This window comes from Coregonus clupeaformis, unplaced genomic scaffold (assembly GCF_020615455.1).
Source record: "Coregonus clupeaformis isolate EN_2021a unplaced genomic scaffold, ASM2061545v1 scaf0873, whole genome shotgun sequence".
Classification (NCBI taxonomy): Eukaryota; Metazoa; Chordata; class Actinopteri; order Salmoniformes; family Salmonidae; genus Coregonus; species Coregonus clupeaformis.
The window spans coordinates 17,522-39,587 of record NW_025534327.1 but is presented as its reverse complement, the minus strand read 5'-3'; the positions used below and the strand labels follow the sequence as shown (position 1 = coordinate 39,587).

General features: G+C 42.1%; 1 protein-coding gene across 1 annotated transcript in view; it reads right to left on the bottom strand.

Annotated features, from left to right (window-relative positions):
* The window catches only part of LOC121584341 (threonine--tRNA ligase 1, cytoplasmic), a 69,715-nt gene extending 59,324 nt beyond the window's left edge, over window positions 1-10,391 (bottom strand). The window contains exons 1-5 of the mRNA XM_045216960.1: window positions 10,384-10,391; window positions 10,157-10,280; window positions 6,675-6,796; window positions 4,011-4,128; window positions 184-248 (exon numbers count right to left, since the gene is read on the bottom strand). Of these exons, the coding sequence (XP_045072895.1) occupies window positions 184-248; window positions 4,011-4,128; window positions 6,675-6,796; window positions 10,157-10,280; window positions 10,384-10,391 (437 nt within the window). The remainder of the gene's footprint in view (window positions 1-183; window positions 249-4,010; window positions 4,129-6,674; window positions 6,797-10,156; window positions 10,281-10,383) is intronic.
* Window positions 10,392-22,066: the final 11,675 nt, after the last annotated feature.

Below are 22,066 nucleotides of genomic sequence, written 5' to 3'. Positions count from 1 at the left end.
ACCAGACCACACCTAGTCAGCACAGACAGGATAAATACACAGGGAAGCGGACCACACCTAGTCAGCACAGACAGGATAAATACACAGGGAACCGGACCACACCTAGTCAGCACAGACAGGATAAATACACAGGGAACCTGGATCGGCCCCATTCCATACCGACCGAGTCGGGATGCAACTCACCTGTACACAGTAGTGGTTGGGGTGGTCACCTTCTCATTCAGGATCCGGCACTTAAATTTGTTGTACTGCAGAGGAGGAGAGAGATGTTCTCAATCAGTAGTGGAACAGCAGAAGAACAGTATAAATAAATCACATTACGAGACAGAGCGAGAGAGACCGAGAGAGAGAGAGAGAGACTGAGACAGAGAGACCGAAAGACCGGGACCGAGAGAGAAAGACAGAGAGAGAGAGACAGAGAGAGAGAGAGAGAGAGAGAGAGAGACCGAGAGAGAGAGAGACCGGGACAGAGAGACCGAAAGACCGGGACAGAGAGAGACCGGGACAGAGAGAGAGAAAGAGAGAGAGACAGAGAGAGAGACCGGGACAGAGAGAGAGAGACCGAGAGAGAGAGAGAGAGAGACCGAGAGAGAGAGACCGAAAGACCGGGACCGAGAGAGAAAGACAGAGAGAAAGACAGAGAGAGAGAGAGAGAGAGAGAGAGACAGAGAGACAGAGAGACAGAGAGACAGAGAGACAGAAAGACAGAGAGACAGAGAGACCGGGACAGAGAGACCGAAAGACCGGGACAGAGAGAGACCGAAAGACCGGGACAGAGAGAGACCGAAAGACCGGGACAGAGAGAGACCGGGACAGAGAGAGACCGAAAGACCGGGACAGAGAGAGAGAGAGAGAGAGACAGAGAGAGACCGGGACAGAGAGAGACCGGGACAGAGAGAGAGAGAGAGACCGAGAGAGAGACAGAGAGAGACAGAGAGAGACCGAAAGACCGGGACCGAGAGAGAAAGACAGAGAGAGAGAGAGACCGAGACAGAGAGACCGGGACAGAGAGAGACCGGGACAGAGAGAGAGAAAGAGAGAGAGACAGAGAGAGAGACCGGGACAGAGAGAGAGAGACCGAGAGAGAGAGAGAGAGAGAGAGACTGAGACAGAGAGACCGAAACACCGGGACAGAGAGAGACCGAAAGACCGGGACAGAGAGAGACCGAAAGACCAGGACAGAGAGAGAGAGAGAGAGAGAGACCGGGACAGAGAGAGACCGGGACAGAGAGAGAGAGAGAGAGAGACCGGGACAGAGAGAGAGACCGAGACAGAGAGACCGAAACACCGGGACAGAGAGAGACCGGGACAGAGAGAGAGAGAGAGAGACAGAGAGACCGAGACAGAGAGAGACCAAGAGAGAGACCGAAAGACCGAGAGAGAAAGACCGAGAGAGAGAGAGAGAGACCGAGAGAGAGAGAGAGACCGAGAGAGAGAGAGAGAGACCGAGAGACCGAAAGAGAGAGAGACTGATAGCAGTTTAATGATGGTGGTGGTAGTAGTACTGATGTAATGGTGAGGATGACAGTTAGTTAGTTATAGTTTCATTTTCCATGTTTAGCCTTTTATATTTATATTTCTACTGTACGTTTTGTTTTACCCCATATGTAACTCTGTGTTGTTGTTTTTATCGCACTGCTTTGCTTTATCTTGGCCAGGTCGCAGTTGTAAATGAGAACTTGTTCTCAACTGGCTTACCTGGTTAAATAAAGGGGAAATAAAACTATTGACTTGTTATTTTATTGTTGTTCTTTTTTTTATTTTTTTATTATTATTTACTATCATTTTATATTATTATTCTTTATTGTTAATTATTGTATTACAGTGTATATCGTATACATTGTTGCTTTGGCAATATTGACGCAATGTTTTTCATGCCAATAAAGCAGCTTGAATTTGAGAGAGACAGATCGAGAGAGAGACAGATCGAGAGAGAGAGAGAGCGAGAGAGAGAGAGAGAGAGAGAGACAGACCGAGAGAGAGAGAGAGAGAGAGAGAGAGAGAGAGAGAGAGAGAGAGAGAGAGAGAATATTGCAATTACACTGGATTCTCCAATACAAACCCTCCAACCCAAAAAGGCCTGTGGTGTTGATGGTGTCCTAAATGAAATAATAAAATATATAGACCACAAATTCCAATTGGCTATACTTAAACTCTTTAACATCCTCAGCTCTGGCATCTTCCCCAATATTTGGAACCAAGGACTGATCACCCCAATCCACAAAAGTGGAGACAAATCTGACCCCAATAACAACCATGGGATATGGATAACAGCAACCTTGGGGAAATCCTCTGCATTATCATTAACAGCAGACTCGTTCATTTCCTCAGTGAAAACAATGTACTGAGCAAATGTCAAATTGGCTTTTTACCAAATTACCGTACAACAGACCACGTATTCACCCTGCACACACTAACTGACAAACAAACAAACCAAAACAAAGACAAAGTCTTCTCATTCTTTGTTGATTTCAAAAATGTTTGACTCAATTTGGCATGAGGGTCTGCTATACAAATTGATTGAAAGTGACATTATAAATTATGTACACAAACACGTTAAAATTAGCAAAAAACACACATTTCTTTCCACAGGGCCGTGGGGTGAGACAGAGATGTAGTTTAAGCCCCACCCTCTTCAACATATATATCAACTAATTGGCGAGGGCACTAGAACAGTCTGCAGCACCCGGCCTCACCCTACTAGAACCTGAAGTCAAATGTCTTCTGTTTGCTGATGATCACCAACCAAGGACGGCCTACAGCAGCACCTAGATCTTCTGCACAGATTCTGTCAGACCTGGGCCCTGACAGTAAATCTCAGGAAGACAAAAATAATGGTGTTCCAAAAAAAGGTCCAGTTGCCAGGACCACAAATACAAATTTAATCTAGACGCCATTGCCCTAGAGCACACAAAAAACTATACATACCTCGGCCTAAACATCACTGCCACAATTAACTTCCACAAAGCTGTGAACGATCTGAGAGACAAGGCAAGAAGGGCCTTCTATGCCATCAAAAGGAACATAACATTTGACATACCAATTAGGATCTGGCTAAAAATACTTGAATCAGTTATAGAACCCATTGCCCTTTATGGTTCTGAGGTCTGGGGTCCGCTCACCAACCAAGAATTCACAAAATGGGACAAACACCAAATTGAGACTCTGCATGCAGAATTTTGCTAAAATATCCTCTGTGTACAATGTAAAATACCAAATAATGCATGCAGAGCAGAATTAGACCGATACCCGCTAATTATCAAAATCCAGAAAAGAGCCGTTAAATTCTACAACCACTTAAAAGGAAGCGATTCCCAAACCTTCCATAACACAGCCATCACCTACAGAGAGATGAACCTGGAGAAGAGTCCCCTAAGCAAGCTGGTCCTGGGGCTCTGTTCACAAACACAAACAGACCCCACAGAGCCCCAGGACAGCAACACATTTAGACTCAACCAAATCATGAGAAAACAAAAAGATAATTACTTGACACATTGGAAAGAATTAACCAAACTAGAATGCTATTTGGCCCTAAACAGAGAGTACACAGTGGCAGAATACCTGACCACTGTGACTGACCCAAACTTAAGGAAATCTTTGACTATGTCCAAACTCAGTGAGCATAGCCTTGCTATTGAGAAAGGCCACCGTAGGCAGACCTGGCTCTCAAGAGAAGACAGGCTATGTGCACACTGCCCACAAAATGAGGACGAAACTGAGCTGCACTTCCTAACCTCCTGCCAAATCTATGACCATATTAGAGACACATGTGACTCGTTTCAGGAAACTAGGCGTATGTTGCGGGTCATTACTTCACAGGAGAGTCATTTTTTTAAATTATCAAAATGCGTTTTTTTGGCAGAAATGCCTTCTGGAACATGTGAACTTTCGTGTGCATTAATAACCAACGTGTATGCCATCTGTAAATACGAATAAAATGGTTAAATTACGAGCCTAGTTGGTTAAGGAGACCGACCTAGCGACAGACCGAGCGAGACAGACAGCTCTACCTTGAACATCTCCAGGAGAGTATCCTTCTTGATCTCCAGCCTCTCGAAGGGCTGCTTCTCCTTGATGATCTTCTTACACAGGTTCTCCAAGCAGGGGAAGTCATTACTGGACACTCCCCTGGAGAGGAGGAAGGAGGAGGAGGAGGAGGGGGGAGGAAAGGAAGGTGGAGGAGGAGGAGGAAGAGACAGTGAGTACAGGGATTGAAGAACTGCCGTGCTGGCTTTCATCCCCCAGACCTCCAGGTGGTCTGCCCTAACTTGTCTTCTAAAGCTGAGTTCATTAATGGGCAGGAGTGTGTCTGAAAGAGTTCCTAAAACCAATGAAATAACTTTCTCCATAACTACCTAGGAGGTAACAGACTAGATGGTGCCATGGACTACCTGTTCCTGTCTAAATCAACCTCTCTATGATTCATTAAAACCATTCTGTCTGCGTCCCAAAGAGCACCCATAGTACTCTGGGAGTGCACTAGGGAACAGGGTGTCACTGGGAGTGCACTAGGGAACAGGGTGTCTCTGGGAGTGCACTAGGGAACAGGGTGTCTCTGGGAGTGCACTAGGGAACAGGGTGTCACTGGGAGTGCACTAGGGAACAGGGTGTCACTGGGAGTGCACTAGGGAACAGGGTGTCACTGGGAGTGCACTAGGGAACAGGGTGTCACTGGGAGTGCACTAGGGAACAGGGTGTCACTGGGAGTGCACTAGGGAACAGGGTGTCTCTGGGAGTGCACTAGGGAACAGGGTGTCTCTGGGAGTGCACTAGGGAACAGGGTGTCTCTGGGAGTGCACTAGGGAACAGGGTGTCTCTGGGAGTGCACTAGGGAACAGGGTGTCTCTGGGAGTGCACTAGGGAACAGGGTGTCACTGGGAGTGCACTAGGGAACAGGGTGTCACTGGGAGTGCACTAGGGAACAGGGTGTCACTGGGAGTGCACTAGGGAACAGGGTGTCTCTGGGAATGCACTAGGGAACAGGGTGTCTCTGGGAGTGCACTAGGGAACAGGGTGTCTCTGGGAGTGCACTAGGGAACAGGGTGTCACTGGGAGTGCACTAGGGAACAGGGTGTCTCTGGGAGTGCACTAGGGAACAGGGTGTCACTGGGAGTGCACTAGGGAACAGGGTGTCTCTGGGAGTGCACTAGGGAACAGGGTGTCACTGGGAGTGCACTAGGGAACAGGGTGTCACTGGGAGTGCACTAGGGAACAGGGTGTCTCTGGGAGTGCACTAGGGAACAGGGTGTCTCTGGGAGTGCACTAGGGAACAGGGTGTCTCTGGGAGTGCACTAGGGAACAGGGTGTCACTTGGGGACGCACACTTAGTCTGTGTGGCAGATGAGGTGGTGACACTTTGGTTCAAGCAAAAGTCAAATGGAGATTGTTTACAGGCAAGGAATATTAACATTTGAAATTATCTTTGAATGCAAAGTGTTGCCCGGCAGACAAGAGTTTTTAATTGAATATCCCCTCCAGCTGGATTTAGTCATTAATATCATATTCATATTATATAATCGTCTCCATGGTAATGACAGTCTGGAAAGTCAACCTGTGAGCCTGGAGACAATGGATGGCAGACCCAGGCACTAACCTGGTCCCACAGTAACCTGGTCCCACAGTAACCAGGTCCCACAGTGGAGCCAATGGATGGATGCCAAACTCAGGCAGTAACCAGGTCCCACAGTGGAGCCAATGGATGGATGCCAAACTCAGGCAGTAACCTGGTACCACAGTGGAGACAATGGATGGATGCCAAACCCAGGCAGTAACCTGGTACCACAGTGGAGACAATGGATGCCAAACTCAGGCACTAACCAGGTCCCACAGTGGAGCCAATGGATGGATGCCAAACCCAGGCAGTAACCTGGTCCCACAGTGGAGCCAATGGATGGCAGACCCAGGCACTAACCAGGTCCCACAGTGGAGCCAATGGATGGCAGACCCAGGCACTAACCAGGTCCCACAGTGGAGCCAATGGATGGCAGACCCAGGCACTAACCAGGTCCCACAGTGGAGCCAATGGATGGCAGACCCAGGCAGTAACCAGGTCCCACAGTGGAGCCAATGGATGCCAAACTCAGGCAGTAACCAGGTCCCACAGTGGAGCCAATGGATGCCAAACTCAGGCAGTAACCAGGTCCCACAGTGGAGCCAATGGATGCCAAACCCAGGCAGTAACCAGGTCCCACAGTGGAGCCAATGGATGCCAAACTCAGGCAGTAACCAGGTCCCACAGTGGAGCCAATGGATGCCAAACTCAGGCAGTAACCTGGTCCCACAGTGGAGCCAATGGATGCCAAACTCAGGCAGTAACCTGGGTCTAGATTACAACATCATCCAATAATATGTGCCTGCTTGCCAAGCCAACAACATAACCTGAGCGAAGAGTCAGTTCCGTCAATTCAGGAAGTTACATTAAAATAGGTTTTCTAGGAATTGGTTTTCTATTAATTGAATTTCAATTCATATCCTGAATTGACCCCAACACCACAAGTGTCAATTTAGATGTTGAAAGTACATTGGGGCTGGATTAACATAAACTTGACTTCTAAACACTGGAACATTCTTCCTGGTCCGCTCAGGCTTACTACTCCCACCCTGTTGGCCAGCTAGACCAATAAGACAAGCCTTTACCTGGCTGAAACGGACTAATGAGACGAGGCCTTACTCACTCCTGGTCCAGGAACATGTCGTAGTAGAAGCCGTTCTCAATGGGCGGACCATAACACAGACACCCTCCGTAGACCCTCTCCATCGCCTCACCCATTATGTGGGCACTGGAGTGCCAGTACACCTGGGAGGGGAGGGGAGAGGAGGGGAGGGGAGGGGGGAGGGAGGGGGGAGGGGAGGGAGGGGGAGGGGAGGGAGGGTGTAAAGGAAAGTGGAGGAGAGGAGGGAGGGGAGAGAGGGGAGGACAGAGAGGGGAGAGAGGGGAGGACAGAGAGGGGAGAGAGGGGAGGACAGAGAGGGGGAGAGGAGGGGAGGGAGGGGAGGGAGGGGAGGGAGGGGGGGGTGTAAAGGAAAGTGGAGGAGAGGAGGGGAGAGGGGAGAGAGGGAGGACAGAGAGGGGAGAGAGGGGAGGACAGAGAGGGGAGAGAGGGGAGGACAGAGAGGGGAGAGGAGGGGAGGGGAGGGAGGAGGAGGGGAGGGGAGGGGAGTGTAAAGGAAAGTGGAGGAGAGGATAGAGGGGAAGGGACAGGAGGACAGAGAGAGGGAGGACAGAGAGGGAGAGAGGGGAGGACAGAGAGGGGGAGAGGGGGAGGACAGAGAGGGGAGGGGAGGGAGGGAGGGAGGGAGGGGAGGGAGGGAGGGGAGGGGAGGGGAGGGAGGGGTGTAAAGGAAAGTGGAGGAGAGGATAGAGGGAAGGGACAGGAGGACAGAGAGGAGGACAGAGAGGGGAGAGAGGGAGGACAGAGAGGGGAGAGAGGGGAGGACAGAGAGGACAGAGAGGGGAGGACAGAGAGGGGAGAGAGGGGGAGGACAGAGAGGGGAGAGAGGGGAGGACAGAGAGGGGAGAGAGGGGAGGACAGAGAGGGGAGAGAGGGGAGGACAGAGAGGGGAGAGAGGGAGGACAGAGAGGGGAGAGAGGGGAGGACAGAGAGGGGAGAGAGGGGAGGACAGAGAGGGGAGAGAGGGGAGGACAGAGAGGTGAGAGAGGAGGACAGAGAGGGGAAAGAGGAGGACAGAGAGGAGAGAGAGGAGGACAGAGAGGGGAGAGAGGGGAGGACAGAGAGGGGAGAGAGAGGGAGGACAGAGAGGGGAGAGAGGGAGGACAGAGAGGGGAGAGAGGGGAGGACAGAGAGGGAGAGAGGGGAGGACAGAGAGGACAGAGAGGACAGAGAGGGGGAGGACAGAGAGGGAGGGAGGGGAGGAGGGAGGGGAGGGAGGGAGGGGGAGGGAGGGAGGGGAGGGAGGGGTGTAAAGGAAAGTGGAGGAGAGGATAGAGGGAAGGGACAGGAGGACAGAGAGGAGGACAGAGAGGGGAGAGAGGGGAGGACAGAGAGGGAGAGAGGGGAGGACAGAGAGGGGAGAGAGGGGAGGACAGAGAGGGGAGGACAGAGAGGGGAGAGAGGAGGACAGAGAGGGAGAGAGGGGGAGGACAGAGAGGGGAGAGAGGGGAGGACAGAGAGGTGAGAGAGGAGGAAGAGAGGGGAAAGAGGAGGACAGAGAGGAGAGAGAGGAGGACAGAGAGGGAGAGAGGGGACAGAGAGGGGAGAGAGAGGAGGACAGAGAGGGGAGAGGGGGAGGACAGAGAGGGGAGAGAGGAGGACAGAGGGAGAGGGGGAGGACAGAGAGGGAGAGAGGAGGACAGAGAGGGAGAGAGGGGAGGACAGAGAGGGGAGAGAGGAGGAACGAGAGGGGAGAGAGGGGAGGACAGAGAGGGGAGAGAGGAGGACAGAGAGGGGAGAGAGGGGAGGACAGAGAGGGGAGAGAGGGGACGACAGAGGGAAGAGAGGGGACGACAGAGAGGGGACGACAGAGAGGGGAGAGAGGGGACGACAGAGAGGGAAGAGAGGGGACGACAGAGAGGGAAGAGAGGGGACGACAGAGAGGGAAGAGAGGGGACGACAGAGAGGGGAGGACAGAGATGGGAGGACAGAGAGGGAAGAGAGAGGAGGATAGAGGGAGAAGATACAGTACCAGCCAAAGGTTTAGAACACCTACTCATTCAAGGGTTTTTCTTTATTTGTACTATTTTCTACATTGTAGAATAATAGTGAAGACATCAAAACTATGAAATAACACATATGGAATCATGAAGTAACCAAAAAAGTGTTAAACAAATATTTTATATTTGAGATTCTTCAAAAGCCACCCTTTGTCTTGATGACAGCTTTGCACACTCTTGGCATTCTCTCAACCAGCTTCACCTGGAATGCTTTTCCAACAGTCTTGAAGGAGTTCCCACATATGCTGAGCACTTGTTGGCTGCTTTTCCTTCACTCTGCGGTCCAACTCATCCCAAACCATCTCAATTGGGTTGAGGTCGGGCGATCGTGGAGGCCCGGTCATCTGATGCAGCACTCCATCACTCTCCTTTTTGGTAAAATAGCCCTTACACAGCCTGGAGGTGTGTTGGGTCATTGTCCTGTTGAAAAACAAATGATAGGCCCACTAAGCCCAAACCAGATGGGATGGTGTATCGCTGCAGAATGCTGTGGTAGCCATGCTGGTTAAGTGTGCCTTGAATCCTAAATAAATCACAGACAGTGTCACCAGCAAAGCACCCCCACACCATCACACCTCCTCCTCCATGCTTCACTGTTCACCTACTCTGTGTCTCACAAAGACATGGCAGTTGGAACCAAACATCTCAAATTTGGACTACAGACCAAAGGACAGATTTCCACCAGTCTAATGTCCATTGCTCGTGTTTCTTGGCCCAAGCAGGTCTCTTCTTCTTATTGGTGTCCTTTAGTAGTGGTTGATTTGCAGCAATTCGACCATAAGGCCTGATTCATGCAGTCACCTCTGAACAGTTGATGTTGAGATGTGTCTGTTACTTGAACTCTGTGAAGCATTTATTTGGGCTGCAATTTCTGAGGCTTGTAACTCTAATGAACTTATCCTCTGCAGCAGAGGTAACTCTGGGTCTTCCTTTCCTGTGGCGGTCCTCATGAGAGCCAGTTTCATCATAGCGCTTGATGGTTTGATACCACCCCTATCTTGTCGCAACACAACTGATTGGCTCAAACGCATTAAGGAGGAAAGAAATTCCACAAATTAACTTTTAAGAAGGCACACCTGTTAATTGAAATGCATTCCAGGTGACTACCTCATGAAGCTGGTTGAGAGAATGCCAAGAGTGTGCAAAACTGTCGTCAAGGCAAAGGGTGGATACTTTGAAGAATCTCAAATCTAAAGTATATTTTGATTTGTTTAACACTTTTTTGGTTCCTACATGATTCCATATGTGTTATTTCATAGTTCTGATGTCTTCACTATTATTTTATAATCTCACATTTTACCAAACCTAGCTAGTGATTTTTAGGTACCAAAAGTGTGCGTCTTTATCTAGAAGGTTTAATCCAAATAGCATTAATTTAAAGACTAATAGGGCCAGTTTCCCGGACATAGATTAAACCCAGGAGAAACGGGCCCTATAAGTCTTTAAAAGGTTGCTATTTGGATTTAACCTGGAGGTTGTACTTACAGCTTTGGCCTCCTCGTCATCAAACTTGAGTAGCTGCAGACTACAGTCTTCCTCCAGAGGTCGGTCCAGGTCCCACACAGAGCTGTTTACCTTAGCGATCACTGTGGCGTCAGCTAGACCCTGACTATAGAGAGAGAGAGAGAATGAAGATAGAACTATTACATTATAGAGGCCTGTCCAGGTTGTCTGCTAGAACCTAAATATAGTGATTATAATAGTGTTATTACGGTGTCATTAGAATATAGGGATTCATAGGAATTATAGGAATAACTTTATTATTACAGTGTCATTAGAATATAGGGATCTGTCATTATTAGAATGCGTCCATCTACAGTACGCAACGCATCTGTAACTACAGTATGTAATGTATCTGTATCTATGTAATGTATCTGTATCTACAGTATGTAATGTATCTGTAACTACAGTATGTAATGTATCTACAGTATGTAATGTATCTACAGTATGTAATGTATCTACAGTATGTAATGTATCTGTAGCTACAGTATGTAATGTATCTGTATCTACAGTATGTAATGTATCTACAGTATGTAATGTATCTGTATCTATGTAATGTATCTGTATCTATGTAATGTATCTGTATCTATGTAATGTATCTGTATCTACAGTATGTAATGTATCTGTATCTACAGTATGTAATGTATCTGTAGCTACAGTATGTAATGTATCTGTATCTACAGTATGTAATGTATCTACAGTATGTAATGTATCTGTATCTATGTAATGTATCTGTATCTATGTAATGTATCTGTAACTACAGTATGTAATGTATCTGTATCTACAGTATGTAATGTATCTGTATCTACAGTATGTAATGTATCTACAGTATGTAATGTATCTGTAACTACAGTATGTAATGTATCTACAGTATGTAATGTATCTGTATCTATGTAATGTATCTGTATCTACAGTATGTAATGTATCTGTATCTACAGTATGTAATGTATCTGTATCTACAGTATGTAATGTATCTGTATCCACAGTATGTAATGTATCTGTATCCACAGTATGTAATGTATCTGTATCTACAGTATGTAATGTATCTGTATCCACAGTATGTAATGTATCTGTATCTACAGTATATCATGTATCTGTATCTACAGTATGTAATGTATCTGTATCTACAGTATATAATGTATCTGTATCTATGTAATGTATCTGTATCTACAGTATGTAATGTATCTGTATCTATGTAATGTATCTGTATCTATGTAATGTATCTGTATCTATGTAATGTATCTGTATCTATGTAATGTATCTGTATCTACAGTATGTAATGTATCTGTATCTACAGTATGTAATGTATCTGTATCTACAGTATGTAATGTATCTGTATCTACAGTATGTAATGTATCTGTATCTATGTAATGTATCTGTATCTACAGTATGTAATGTATCTGTATCTACAGTATGTAATGTATCTGTATCTACAGTATGTAATGTATCTGTATCTACAGTATGTAATGTATCTGTATCTACAGTATGTAATGTATCTGTATCTATGTAATGTATCTGTAGCTACAGTATGTAATGTATCTGTATCTACAGTATGTAATGTATCTGTATCCACAGTATGTAATGTATCTGTAGCTACAGTATGTAATGTATCTGTATCTACAGTATGTAATGTATCTGTATCTACAGTATGTAATGTATCTGTATCTACAGTATGTAATGTATCTACAGTATGTAATGTATCTGTATCCACAGTATGTAATGTATCTGTGTATCCACAGTATGTAATGTATCTGTATCTACAGTATATAATGTATCTGTATCTACAGTATGTAATGTATCTACAGTATGTAATGTATCTGTATCTACAGTATGTAATGTATCTGTATCTACAGTATGTAATGTATCTGTATCTACAGTATATAATGTATCTGTATCTACAGTATATAATGTATCTGTATCTACAGTATATAATGTATCTACAGTATATAATGTATCTGTATCTACAGTATATAATGTATCTACAGTATGTAATGTATCTGTATCTACAGTATGTAATGTATCTACAGTATGTAATGTATCTGTATCTATGTAATGTATCTGTATCTACAGTATGTAATGTATCTGTATCTACAGTATGTAATGTATCTGTATCTACAGTATATAATGTATCTACAGTATGTAATGTATCTGTATCTACAGTATGTAATGTATCTGTATCTACAGTATGTAATGTATCTGTATCTACAGTATGTAATGTATCTGTATCTACAGTATGTAATGTATCTGTATCTACAGTATGTAATGTATCTACAGTATGTAATGTATCTGTATCTACAGTATGTAATGTATCTACAGTATGTAATGTATCTGTATCTATGTAATGTATCTGTATCTACAGTATGTAATGTATCTGTATCTATGTAATGTATCTGTATCTACAGTATGTAATGTATCTGTATCTACAGTATGTAATGTATCTGTATCTACAGTATGTAATGTATCTGTATCCACAGTATGTAATGTATCCACAGTATGTAATGTATCTGTATCCACAGTATGTAATGTATCTGTATCCACAGTATGTAATGTATCTGTATCCACAGTATGTAATGTATCTGTATCCACAGTATGTAATGTATCTGTATCTACAGTATGTAATGTATCTGTATCTACAGTATGTAATGTATCTGTATCTACAGTATATAATGTATCTGTATCTACAGTATGTAATGTATCTACAGTATGTAATGTATCTGTATCTATGTAATGTATCTGTATCTACAGTATGTAATGTATCTGTATCTATGTAATGTATCTGTATCTATGTAATGTATCTGTATCTACAGTATGTAATGTATCTGTATCTACAGTATGTACTGTATCTGTATCTACAGTATGTAATGTATCTGTATCTACAGTATGTAATGTATCTGTATCTACAGTATGTAATGTATCTGTATCTACAGTATGTAATGTATCTGTATCCACAGTATGTAATGTATCTGTATCCACAGTATGCAATGTATCTGTATCCACAGTATGTAATGTATCTGTATCTACAGTATGTAATGTATCTGTATCCACAGTATGTAATGTATCTGTATCTACAGTATGTAATGTATCTGTATCTACAGTATGTAATGTATCTGTATCTACAGTATGTAATGTATCTACAGTATGTAATGTATCTGTATCTATGTAATGTATCTGTATCTATGTAATGTATCTGTATCTATGTAATGTATCTGTATCTACAGTATGTAATGTATCTGTATCTACAGTATGTAATGTATCTGTATCTACAGTATGTAATGTATCTGTATCCACAGTATGTAATGTATCTGTATCTACAGTATGTAATGTATCTGTATCTACAGTATGTAATGTATCTGTATCTACAGTATATAATGTATCTGTATCTACAGTATGTAATGTATCTACAGTATGTAATGTATCTGTATCTACAGTATATAATGTATCTGTATCTACAGTATATAATGTATCTGTATCTACAGTATATAATGTATCTACAGTATATAATGTATCTGTATCTACAGTATATAATGTATCTACAGTATGTAATGTATCTGTATCTACAGTATGTAATGTATCTACAGTATGTAATGTATCTGTATCTATGTAATGTATCTGTATCTACAGTATGTAATGTATCTGTATCTACAGTATGTAATGTATCTGTATCTACAGTATATAATGTATCTACAGTATGTAATGTATCTGTATCTACAGTATTAATGTATCTGTATCTACAGTATTAATGTATCTGTATCTATGTAATGTATCTGTATCTACAGTATGTAATGTATCTGTATCTACAGTATGTAATTTATCTGTATCTATGTAATGTATCTGTATCTACAGTATGTAATGTATCTACAGTATGTAATGTATCTACAGTATGTAATGTATCTGTATCTACAGTATGTAATGTATCTGTATCTACAGTATGTAATGTATCTGTATCTATGTAATGTATCTGTATCTACAGTATGTAATGTATCTGTATCTATGTAATGTATCTGTATCTACAGTATGTAATGTATCTGTATCTATGTAATGTATCTGTATCTACAGTATGTAATGTATCTACAGTATGTAATGTATCTGTATCTACAGTATGTAATGTATCTGTATCTACAGCATGTAATGTATCTGTATCTACAGTATGTAATGTATCTGTATCTACAGTATGTAATGTATCTGTATCTACAGTATGTAACGTATCTGTATCTATGTAATGTATCTGTATCTATGTAATGTATCTGTATCTACAGTATGTAATGTATCTGTATCTATGTAATGTATCTGTATCTACAGTATGTAATGTATCTGTATCTACAGTATGTAATGTATCTGTATCTATGTAATGTATCTGTATCTACAGTATGTAATGTATCTGTATCTACAGTATGTAATGTATCTGTATCTACAGTATGCAATGTATCTGTATCTACAGTATGCAATGTATCTGTATCTACAGTATGCAATGTATCTGTATCTATGTAATGTATCTGTATCTACAGTATGTAATGTATCTGTATCTACAGTATATAATGTATCTGTATTTATGTAATGTATCTGTATCTACAGTATGTAATGTATCTACAGTATATAATGTATCTGTATCTACAGTATGTGATGTATCTGTATCTATGTAATGTATCTGTATCTACAGTATGTAATGTATCTGTATCTATGTAATGTATCTGTATCTACAGTATGTAATGTATCTGTATCTATGTAATGTATCTGTATCTATGTAATGTATCTGTATCTATGTAATGTATCTGTATCTACAGTATGTAATGTATCTGTATCTATGTAATGTATCTGTATCTACAGTATGTAATGTATCTGTATCCACAGTATGTAATGTATCTGTATCCACAGTATGTAATGTATCTGTATCTACAGTATGTAATGTATCTGTATCTACAGTATGTAATGTATCTGTATCTATGTAATGTATCTGTATCTATGTAATGTATCTGTATCCACAGTATGTAATGTATCTGTATCTACAGTATGTAATGTATCTGTATCTACAGTATGTAATGTATCTTTATCTACAGTATGTAATGTATCTGTATCTATGTAATGTATCTGTATCCACAGTATGTAATGTATCTGTATCTATGTAATGTATCTGTATCTACAGTATGTAATGTATCTGTATCTACAGTATGTAATGTATCTGTATCCATGTAATGTATCTGTATCCACAGTATGTAATGTATCTATGTTGTAATGTTTTGCACCATGGAATTTAGGTACCACAATGGAAATAAGTCTGACTTGTGTGTGATATCCCGTGTCACGTTTTTGAAATGTGGGCAACTCCAGTACATGGACATTCCATTTGCACACAAAATCACAACTTTAACGACTCAAAGATTGGACAAAAATATAAATGTAACTTGTGTACCCCTTGGAGTACGGCAATGCATTCTGAAAGTATTCCTTTTTTCCATATTTTGTTACGTTACAGCCTTATTCTAAAATTGATTACATTATTTTTTTCCTCATCAATTTACACACAATACCCCATTTTAACAAAGCATCATATTTTTGCAAATGTATTACAAATAATAAACAGAAATACTTTGACATAAGTATTCAGACCCTTTGCTATGAGACTTGAAATTGAGATAATGTGCATCCTGTTTCCATTATTCATCCTTGAGATGTTTCTACAACTTGATTGGAGTCCACCTGAAGTAAATTCAATTGATTAGACATGAATTGGAAAGGCACACACCTGTCTATATATAAGGTCCCACAGTTGACAGTGCATGTCAGAGCAAAAACCAAGCAATGAGGTAGAAGGAATTGTCCGTAGAGCGCCGAGACAGGATTGTGTCGAGGTACAGATCTGGGGAAGGGTAACCAAAACATTCTGCAGCATTGAAGGTCCCCAAAAACACAGTGGCCTCCATCATTCTTAAATGGATGAAGTTGGGAACCGCCAAGACTCTTCCTAGAGCTGGCCGCCCGGCCAAACTGAGCAATCGGAGGAGAAGGGCCTTGGTCAGGGAGGTGACCAAGAACCCAATGGTCACTCTGACAGAGCTCCAGAGTTCCTCTGTGGAGATGGGAGAACCTTCCAGAAGGACAACCATCTCTGCAGCACTCCACCAATCAGGTCTTTATGGTAGAGTGGCAAGACGGAAGCCACTCCTCAGTAAAAAGCACATGACAGCCCGCTTGGAGTTTGCCAAAAGGCACCTAAAGACTCTCAGACCATGAGAAACAAGATTCTCTGCTCTGATGAAACCAAGATTGGCCTGAATGCCAAGCGTCACATCTGGAGGAAACCTGGCACCATCCCTACGGTGAAGAATGGTGGTGGCAGCATCATGCTGTGGGGATGTTTTTCAGCGGCAGGGACTGGAAGACTAGTCAGGATCAAGGCAAAGATGAATGGAGCAAAGTAAAGAGAGATCCTTGATGAAAACCTGCTCCAGAGCGCTCAGGACCTCAGACTGGGGCGAAGGTTCAACTTCCAACAGGACAACAACCCTAAGCACACAGCCAAGACAATGCACAAGTGACTTCGGGACAAGTCTCTGAATGTCCTTGAGTGGCCCAGCCAGAGACCGGACTTGAACCCCATCGAACATCTCTGGAGAGACCTGAAAATAGCTGTGCAGCGACGCTCCCCGTCCAACCTGACAGAGCTTGAGAGGATCTGCAGAGAAGAATGGGAGAAACTCCCCAAATACAGGTGTGCCAAGCTTGTAGCGTCATACCCAAGAAGACTAGAGGCTGTAATCGCTGCCAAAGGTGCTTCAATAAAGTACTGAGTAAAGGGTCTGAATACTTATGTAAATGTGATACTTAAGTTATTATTATTATTAATACATTTGCAAACAAGTTCTACAACCTGTTTTTGCTTTGTCATTATATGGGGGTATTGTGTGTAGATTGATGACGGAAAAAACAACTTAATCCATTTTAGAATAAGGCTGTAACGTAACAAAATGTGGAAAAAGTGAAGGGGTCTGAATACTTTCCGAATGCACTGTATACCAAAGAAAGCAGACTTCTCAATATTGGCATGTTGGAGACAAAGCTAATAAGAAACGTTATGGATGTTACATGAAATGGACAAGCTTTTTGGGGAGACTGAACATATTAGAAAAAGTATGTGAGTTTGTATGTCAAAACATAGATAGCCATTTCGAAGGTTTGGCTGAACACAGTCAAAGTCATTTCCATTATTTAGAGAGGAATTATGAACGTTATGGATGTTAGACATTCAAATCTTAAATATTTTGTGATCACAATCTATCACAACACATTTGTTGTCATTTGGAATGTCTTAAAAAGGTACCAGGTAGCCTGAATAGTCGGCTTGGTCGGTATACCGTATATAGCCACGGGATGGTTTTTCCATACCGTCAAAACTATTTACAGTTGAAGTCAGAAGTTTACATACACTCAGGTTGGAGTCATTAAAACTCATTTTTCAACCACTCCACAAATGTCTTGTTAACAAACTATAGTTTTGGCAAGTCGGTTAGGACATCTACTTTGTGCATGACACAAGTAATTTTTCCAACAATTGTTTACAGACAGATTATTTCACTTAAAATTCACTGTATCACAATTCCAGTGGGTCAGAAGTTAACATACACTAAGTTGACTGTCCCTTTAAAAAAAATCCAGAAAATGATGTCATGGCTTTAGAAGCTTCTGATAGGCTAATTTACATCATTTGAGTCAATTGGATGTATTTCAAGGCCTACCTTCAAACTCAGTGCATCATGGGAAAATCAAAAGAAATCAGCTAAGACCTCAGAAAAAAAATTGTAGACCTCCACAAGTCTGGTTCATCCTTGGGAGCAATTTCCAAACGTCTGAAGGTACCACGTTCATCTGTACAAATAATAGTACGCAAGTATAAACACCATGGGACCACGCAGCCGTCATACCGCTCAGGAAGGAGACGCGTTCTGTCTCCTAGAGATTAACGTACTTTGGTGCGAAAAGTGCAAATCAATCCCAGAACAGCAGCAAAGGACCTTGTGAAGATGCTGGAGGAAACAGGTACAAAAGTATCTATATCCACAGTAAAACAAGTCCTATATCGACATAACCTGAAAGGCCGCTCAGCAAGGAAGAAGCCACTGCTCTAAAACCGCCATAAAAAAGCCAGACTACGGTTTGCAACTGCACATGGGGACAAAGATCGTACTTTTTGGAGAAATGCCCTCTGGTCTGATTAAACAAAAATAGAACTGTTTGGCCATAATGACCATCGTTATGTTTGGAGGAAAAGGGGGTGCTTGCAAGCCGAAGAACACCATCCCAACCGTGAAGAACGGAGGTGGCAGCATCATGCTGTGGGGGTGCTTTGCTGCAGGAGGGACTGGTGCACTTCACAAAATAGATGGCATCATGAGGAAGGAAAATTGTGTGGATATATTGAAGCACACAAGACATCAGTCAGGAAGTTAAAGCTTGGTCGCAAATGGGTCTTCCAAATGGACAATGAATCAATCCTATAGCAAATTTGTGGGCAGAACTGAAAAAGCGTGTGCGAGCAAGGAGGCCTACAAACCTGACTCAGTTACACCAGCTCTGTCAGGAGGAATGGGCCAAAATTCACCCAACTTATTGTGGGAAGCTTGTTTGTGGAAGGCTCCCAAACGCTTGACCCAAGTTAAACAATTTAAAGGCAATGCTACCAAATACTAATTGAGTGTATGTAAACTTCTGACCCACTGGGAATGTGATGAAAGAAATAAAAGCTGAAATAAATCATTCTCTCTATTATTATTCTGACATTACACATTCTTAAAATAAAGTGGTGATCCTAACTGACCTAAGACAGGGAATTTTTACTAGGATTAAATGTCAGGAATTGTGAAAAACTGAGTTTAAATGTATTTGGCTAAGGTGTATGTAAACTTCCGACTTCAACTGTATTTGAAGTTTTTCCAATACATTTGAATATTTGCAGCTACTTTTTTAAGTTAATACCTGCAGTCAAATTGAGCAATACGTTAGGAGATGAAGATTGTGTTCTTCATTTCACCGGTCACATTATGAAGCTTACCGTAGTTCCCCAGAACAGTTGAGCCAGTCACGTGTTTGTAAATAGCACAACAGGAGAAAGCGAGACCTGGTGAGTCCATAGTGTTCTATATCTATCAGTGAGTCTCTGCTGGTGAGTCCATAGTGTTCTATATCTATCAGTGAGTCCATAGTGTTCTATATCTATCAGTGAGTCTCTGCTGGTGAGTCCATAGTGTTCTATATCTATCAGTGAGTCCATAGTGTTCTATATCTATCAGTGAGTCCATAGTGTTCTATATCTATCAGTGAGTCCATAGTGTTCTATATCTATCAGTGAGTCTCTGCTGGTGAGTCCATAGTGTTCTATATCTATCAGTGAGTCCATAGTGTTCTATATCTATCAGTGAGTCCATAGTGTTCTATATCTATCAGTGAGTCCATAGTGTTCTATATCTATCAGTGAGTCTCTGTTGGTGAGTCCATAGTGTTCTATATCTATCAGTGAGTCCATAGTGTTCTATATCTATCAGTGAGTCCATAGTGTTCTATATCTATCAGTGAGTCTCTGCTGGTGAGTCCATAGTGTTCTATATCTATCAGTGAGTCCATAGTGTGCTATATCTATCAGTGAGTCCATAGTGTTCTATATCTATCAGTGAGTCCATAGTGTTCTATATCTATCAGTGAGTCCATAGTGTTCTATATCTATCAGTGAGTCCATAGTGTTCTATATCTATCAGTGAGTCCATAGTGTTCTATATCTATCAGTGAGTCCATAGTGTTCTATATCTATCAGTGAGTCTCTGCTGGTGAGTCCATAGTGTTCTATATCTATCAGTGAGTCCATAGTGTTCTATATCTATCAGTGAGTCCATAGTGTTCTATATCTATCAGTGAGTCCATAGTGTTCTATATCTATCAGTGAGTCCATAGTGTTCTATATCTATCAGTGAGTCCATAGTGTTCTATATCTATCAGTGAGTCCATAGTGTTCTATATCTATCAGTGAGTCCATAGTGTTCTATATCTATCAGTGAGTCCATAGTGTTCTATATCTATCAGTGAGTCCATAGTGTTCTATATCTATCAGTGAGTCCATAGTGTTCTATATCTATCAGTGAGTCCATAGCGTTCTATATCTATCAGTGAGTCCATAGCGTTCTATATCTATCAGTGAGTCCATAGTGTTCTATATCTATCAGTGAGTCCATAGTGTTCTATATCTATCAGTGAGTCCATAGTGTTCTATATCTATCAGTGAGTCCATAGTGTTCTATATCTATCAGTGAGTCTCTGCTGGTGAGTCCATAGTGTTCTACTATATCTATCAGTGAGTCCATAGTTCTATCATCTATCAGTGAGTCCATAAGTGTTCTTATATCTATCAGTGAGTCCATAGTGTTCTATATCTATCAGTGAGTCTCTGCTGGTGAGTCCATAGTGTTCTATATCTATCAGTGAGTCTCTGGTGAGTCCATAGTGTTCTATATCTATCAGTGAGTCCATAGTGTGCTATATCTATCAGTGAGTCCATAGTGTTCTATATCTATCAGTGAGTCCATAGTGTTCTATATCTATCAGTGAGTCCATAGTGTTCTATATCTATCAGTGAGTCCATATGTTCTATATCTATCAGTGAGTCTCTGCTGGGAGTCCATAGTGTTCTATATCTATCAGTGAGTCTCTGCTGGTGAGTCCATAAGCGTTCTACTGTATATCCATCAGTGAGTCCATAGTGTTCTATATCTATCAGTGAGTCCATAGTGTTCTTATCTATCAGTGAGTCGAGTCCATAGTGTTCTATCTATCAGTGAGTCTCTGCTGGTGAGTCCATAGTGTTCTATATCTATCAGTGAGTCCATAGTGTGCTATATCTATCAGTGAGTCCATAGTGTTCTATATCTATCAGTGAGTCCATAGTGTTCTATATCTATCAGTGAGTCCATAGTGTTCTATATCTATCAGTGAGTCCATAGTGTTCTATATCTATCAGTGAGTCCATAGTGTTCTATATCTATCAGTGAGTCTCTGCTGGTGAGTCCATAGTGTTCTATATCTATCAGTGAGTCCATAGTGTTCTATATCTATCAGTGAGTCCATAGTGTTCTATATCTATCAGTGAGTCCATAGTGTTCTATATCTATCAGTGAGTCCATAGTGTTCTATATCTATCAGTGAGTCCATAGTGTTCTATATCTATCAGTGAGTCTCTGCTGGTGAGTCCATAGTGTTCTATATCTATCAGTGAGTCCATAGTGTGCTATATCTATCAGTGAGTCCATAGTGTTCTATATCTATCAGTGAGTCCATAGTGTTCTATATCTACTCAGTGAGTCCATAGTGTTCTATATCTATCAGTGAGTCCATAGTGTTCTATATCTATCAGTGAGTCCATAGTGTTCTATATCTATCAGTGAGTCCATAGTGTTCTATATCTATCCAGTGAGTCCATAGTGTTCTATATCTATCAGTGAGTCCATAGTGTTCTTATATCTATCAGTGAGTCCATAGTGTTCTATATCTTCAGTGAGTCCATAGTGTTCTACTATCTATCAGTGAGTCTCTGCTGGTGAGTCCATAGTGTTCTATATCTATCAGTGAGTCCATAGTGTTCTATATCTATCAGTGAGTCCATAGTGTTCTATATCTATCAGTGAGACTCTGCTGGTGAGTCCATAGTGTTCTATATCTATCAGTGAGTCCATAGTGTTCTATATCTATCAGTGAGTCCATAGTGTTCTATATCTATCAGTGAGTCTCTGCTGGTGAGTCCATAGTGTTCTATATCTATCAGTGAGTCTCTGCTGGTGAGTCCATAGTGTTCTATATCTATCAGTGAGTCCATAGTGTTCTATATCTATCAGTGAGTCCATAGTGTTCTATATCTATCAG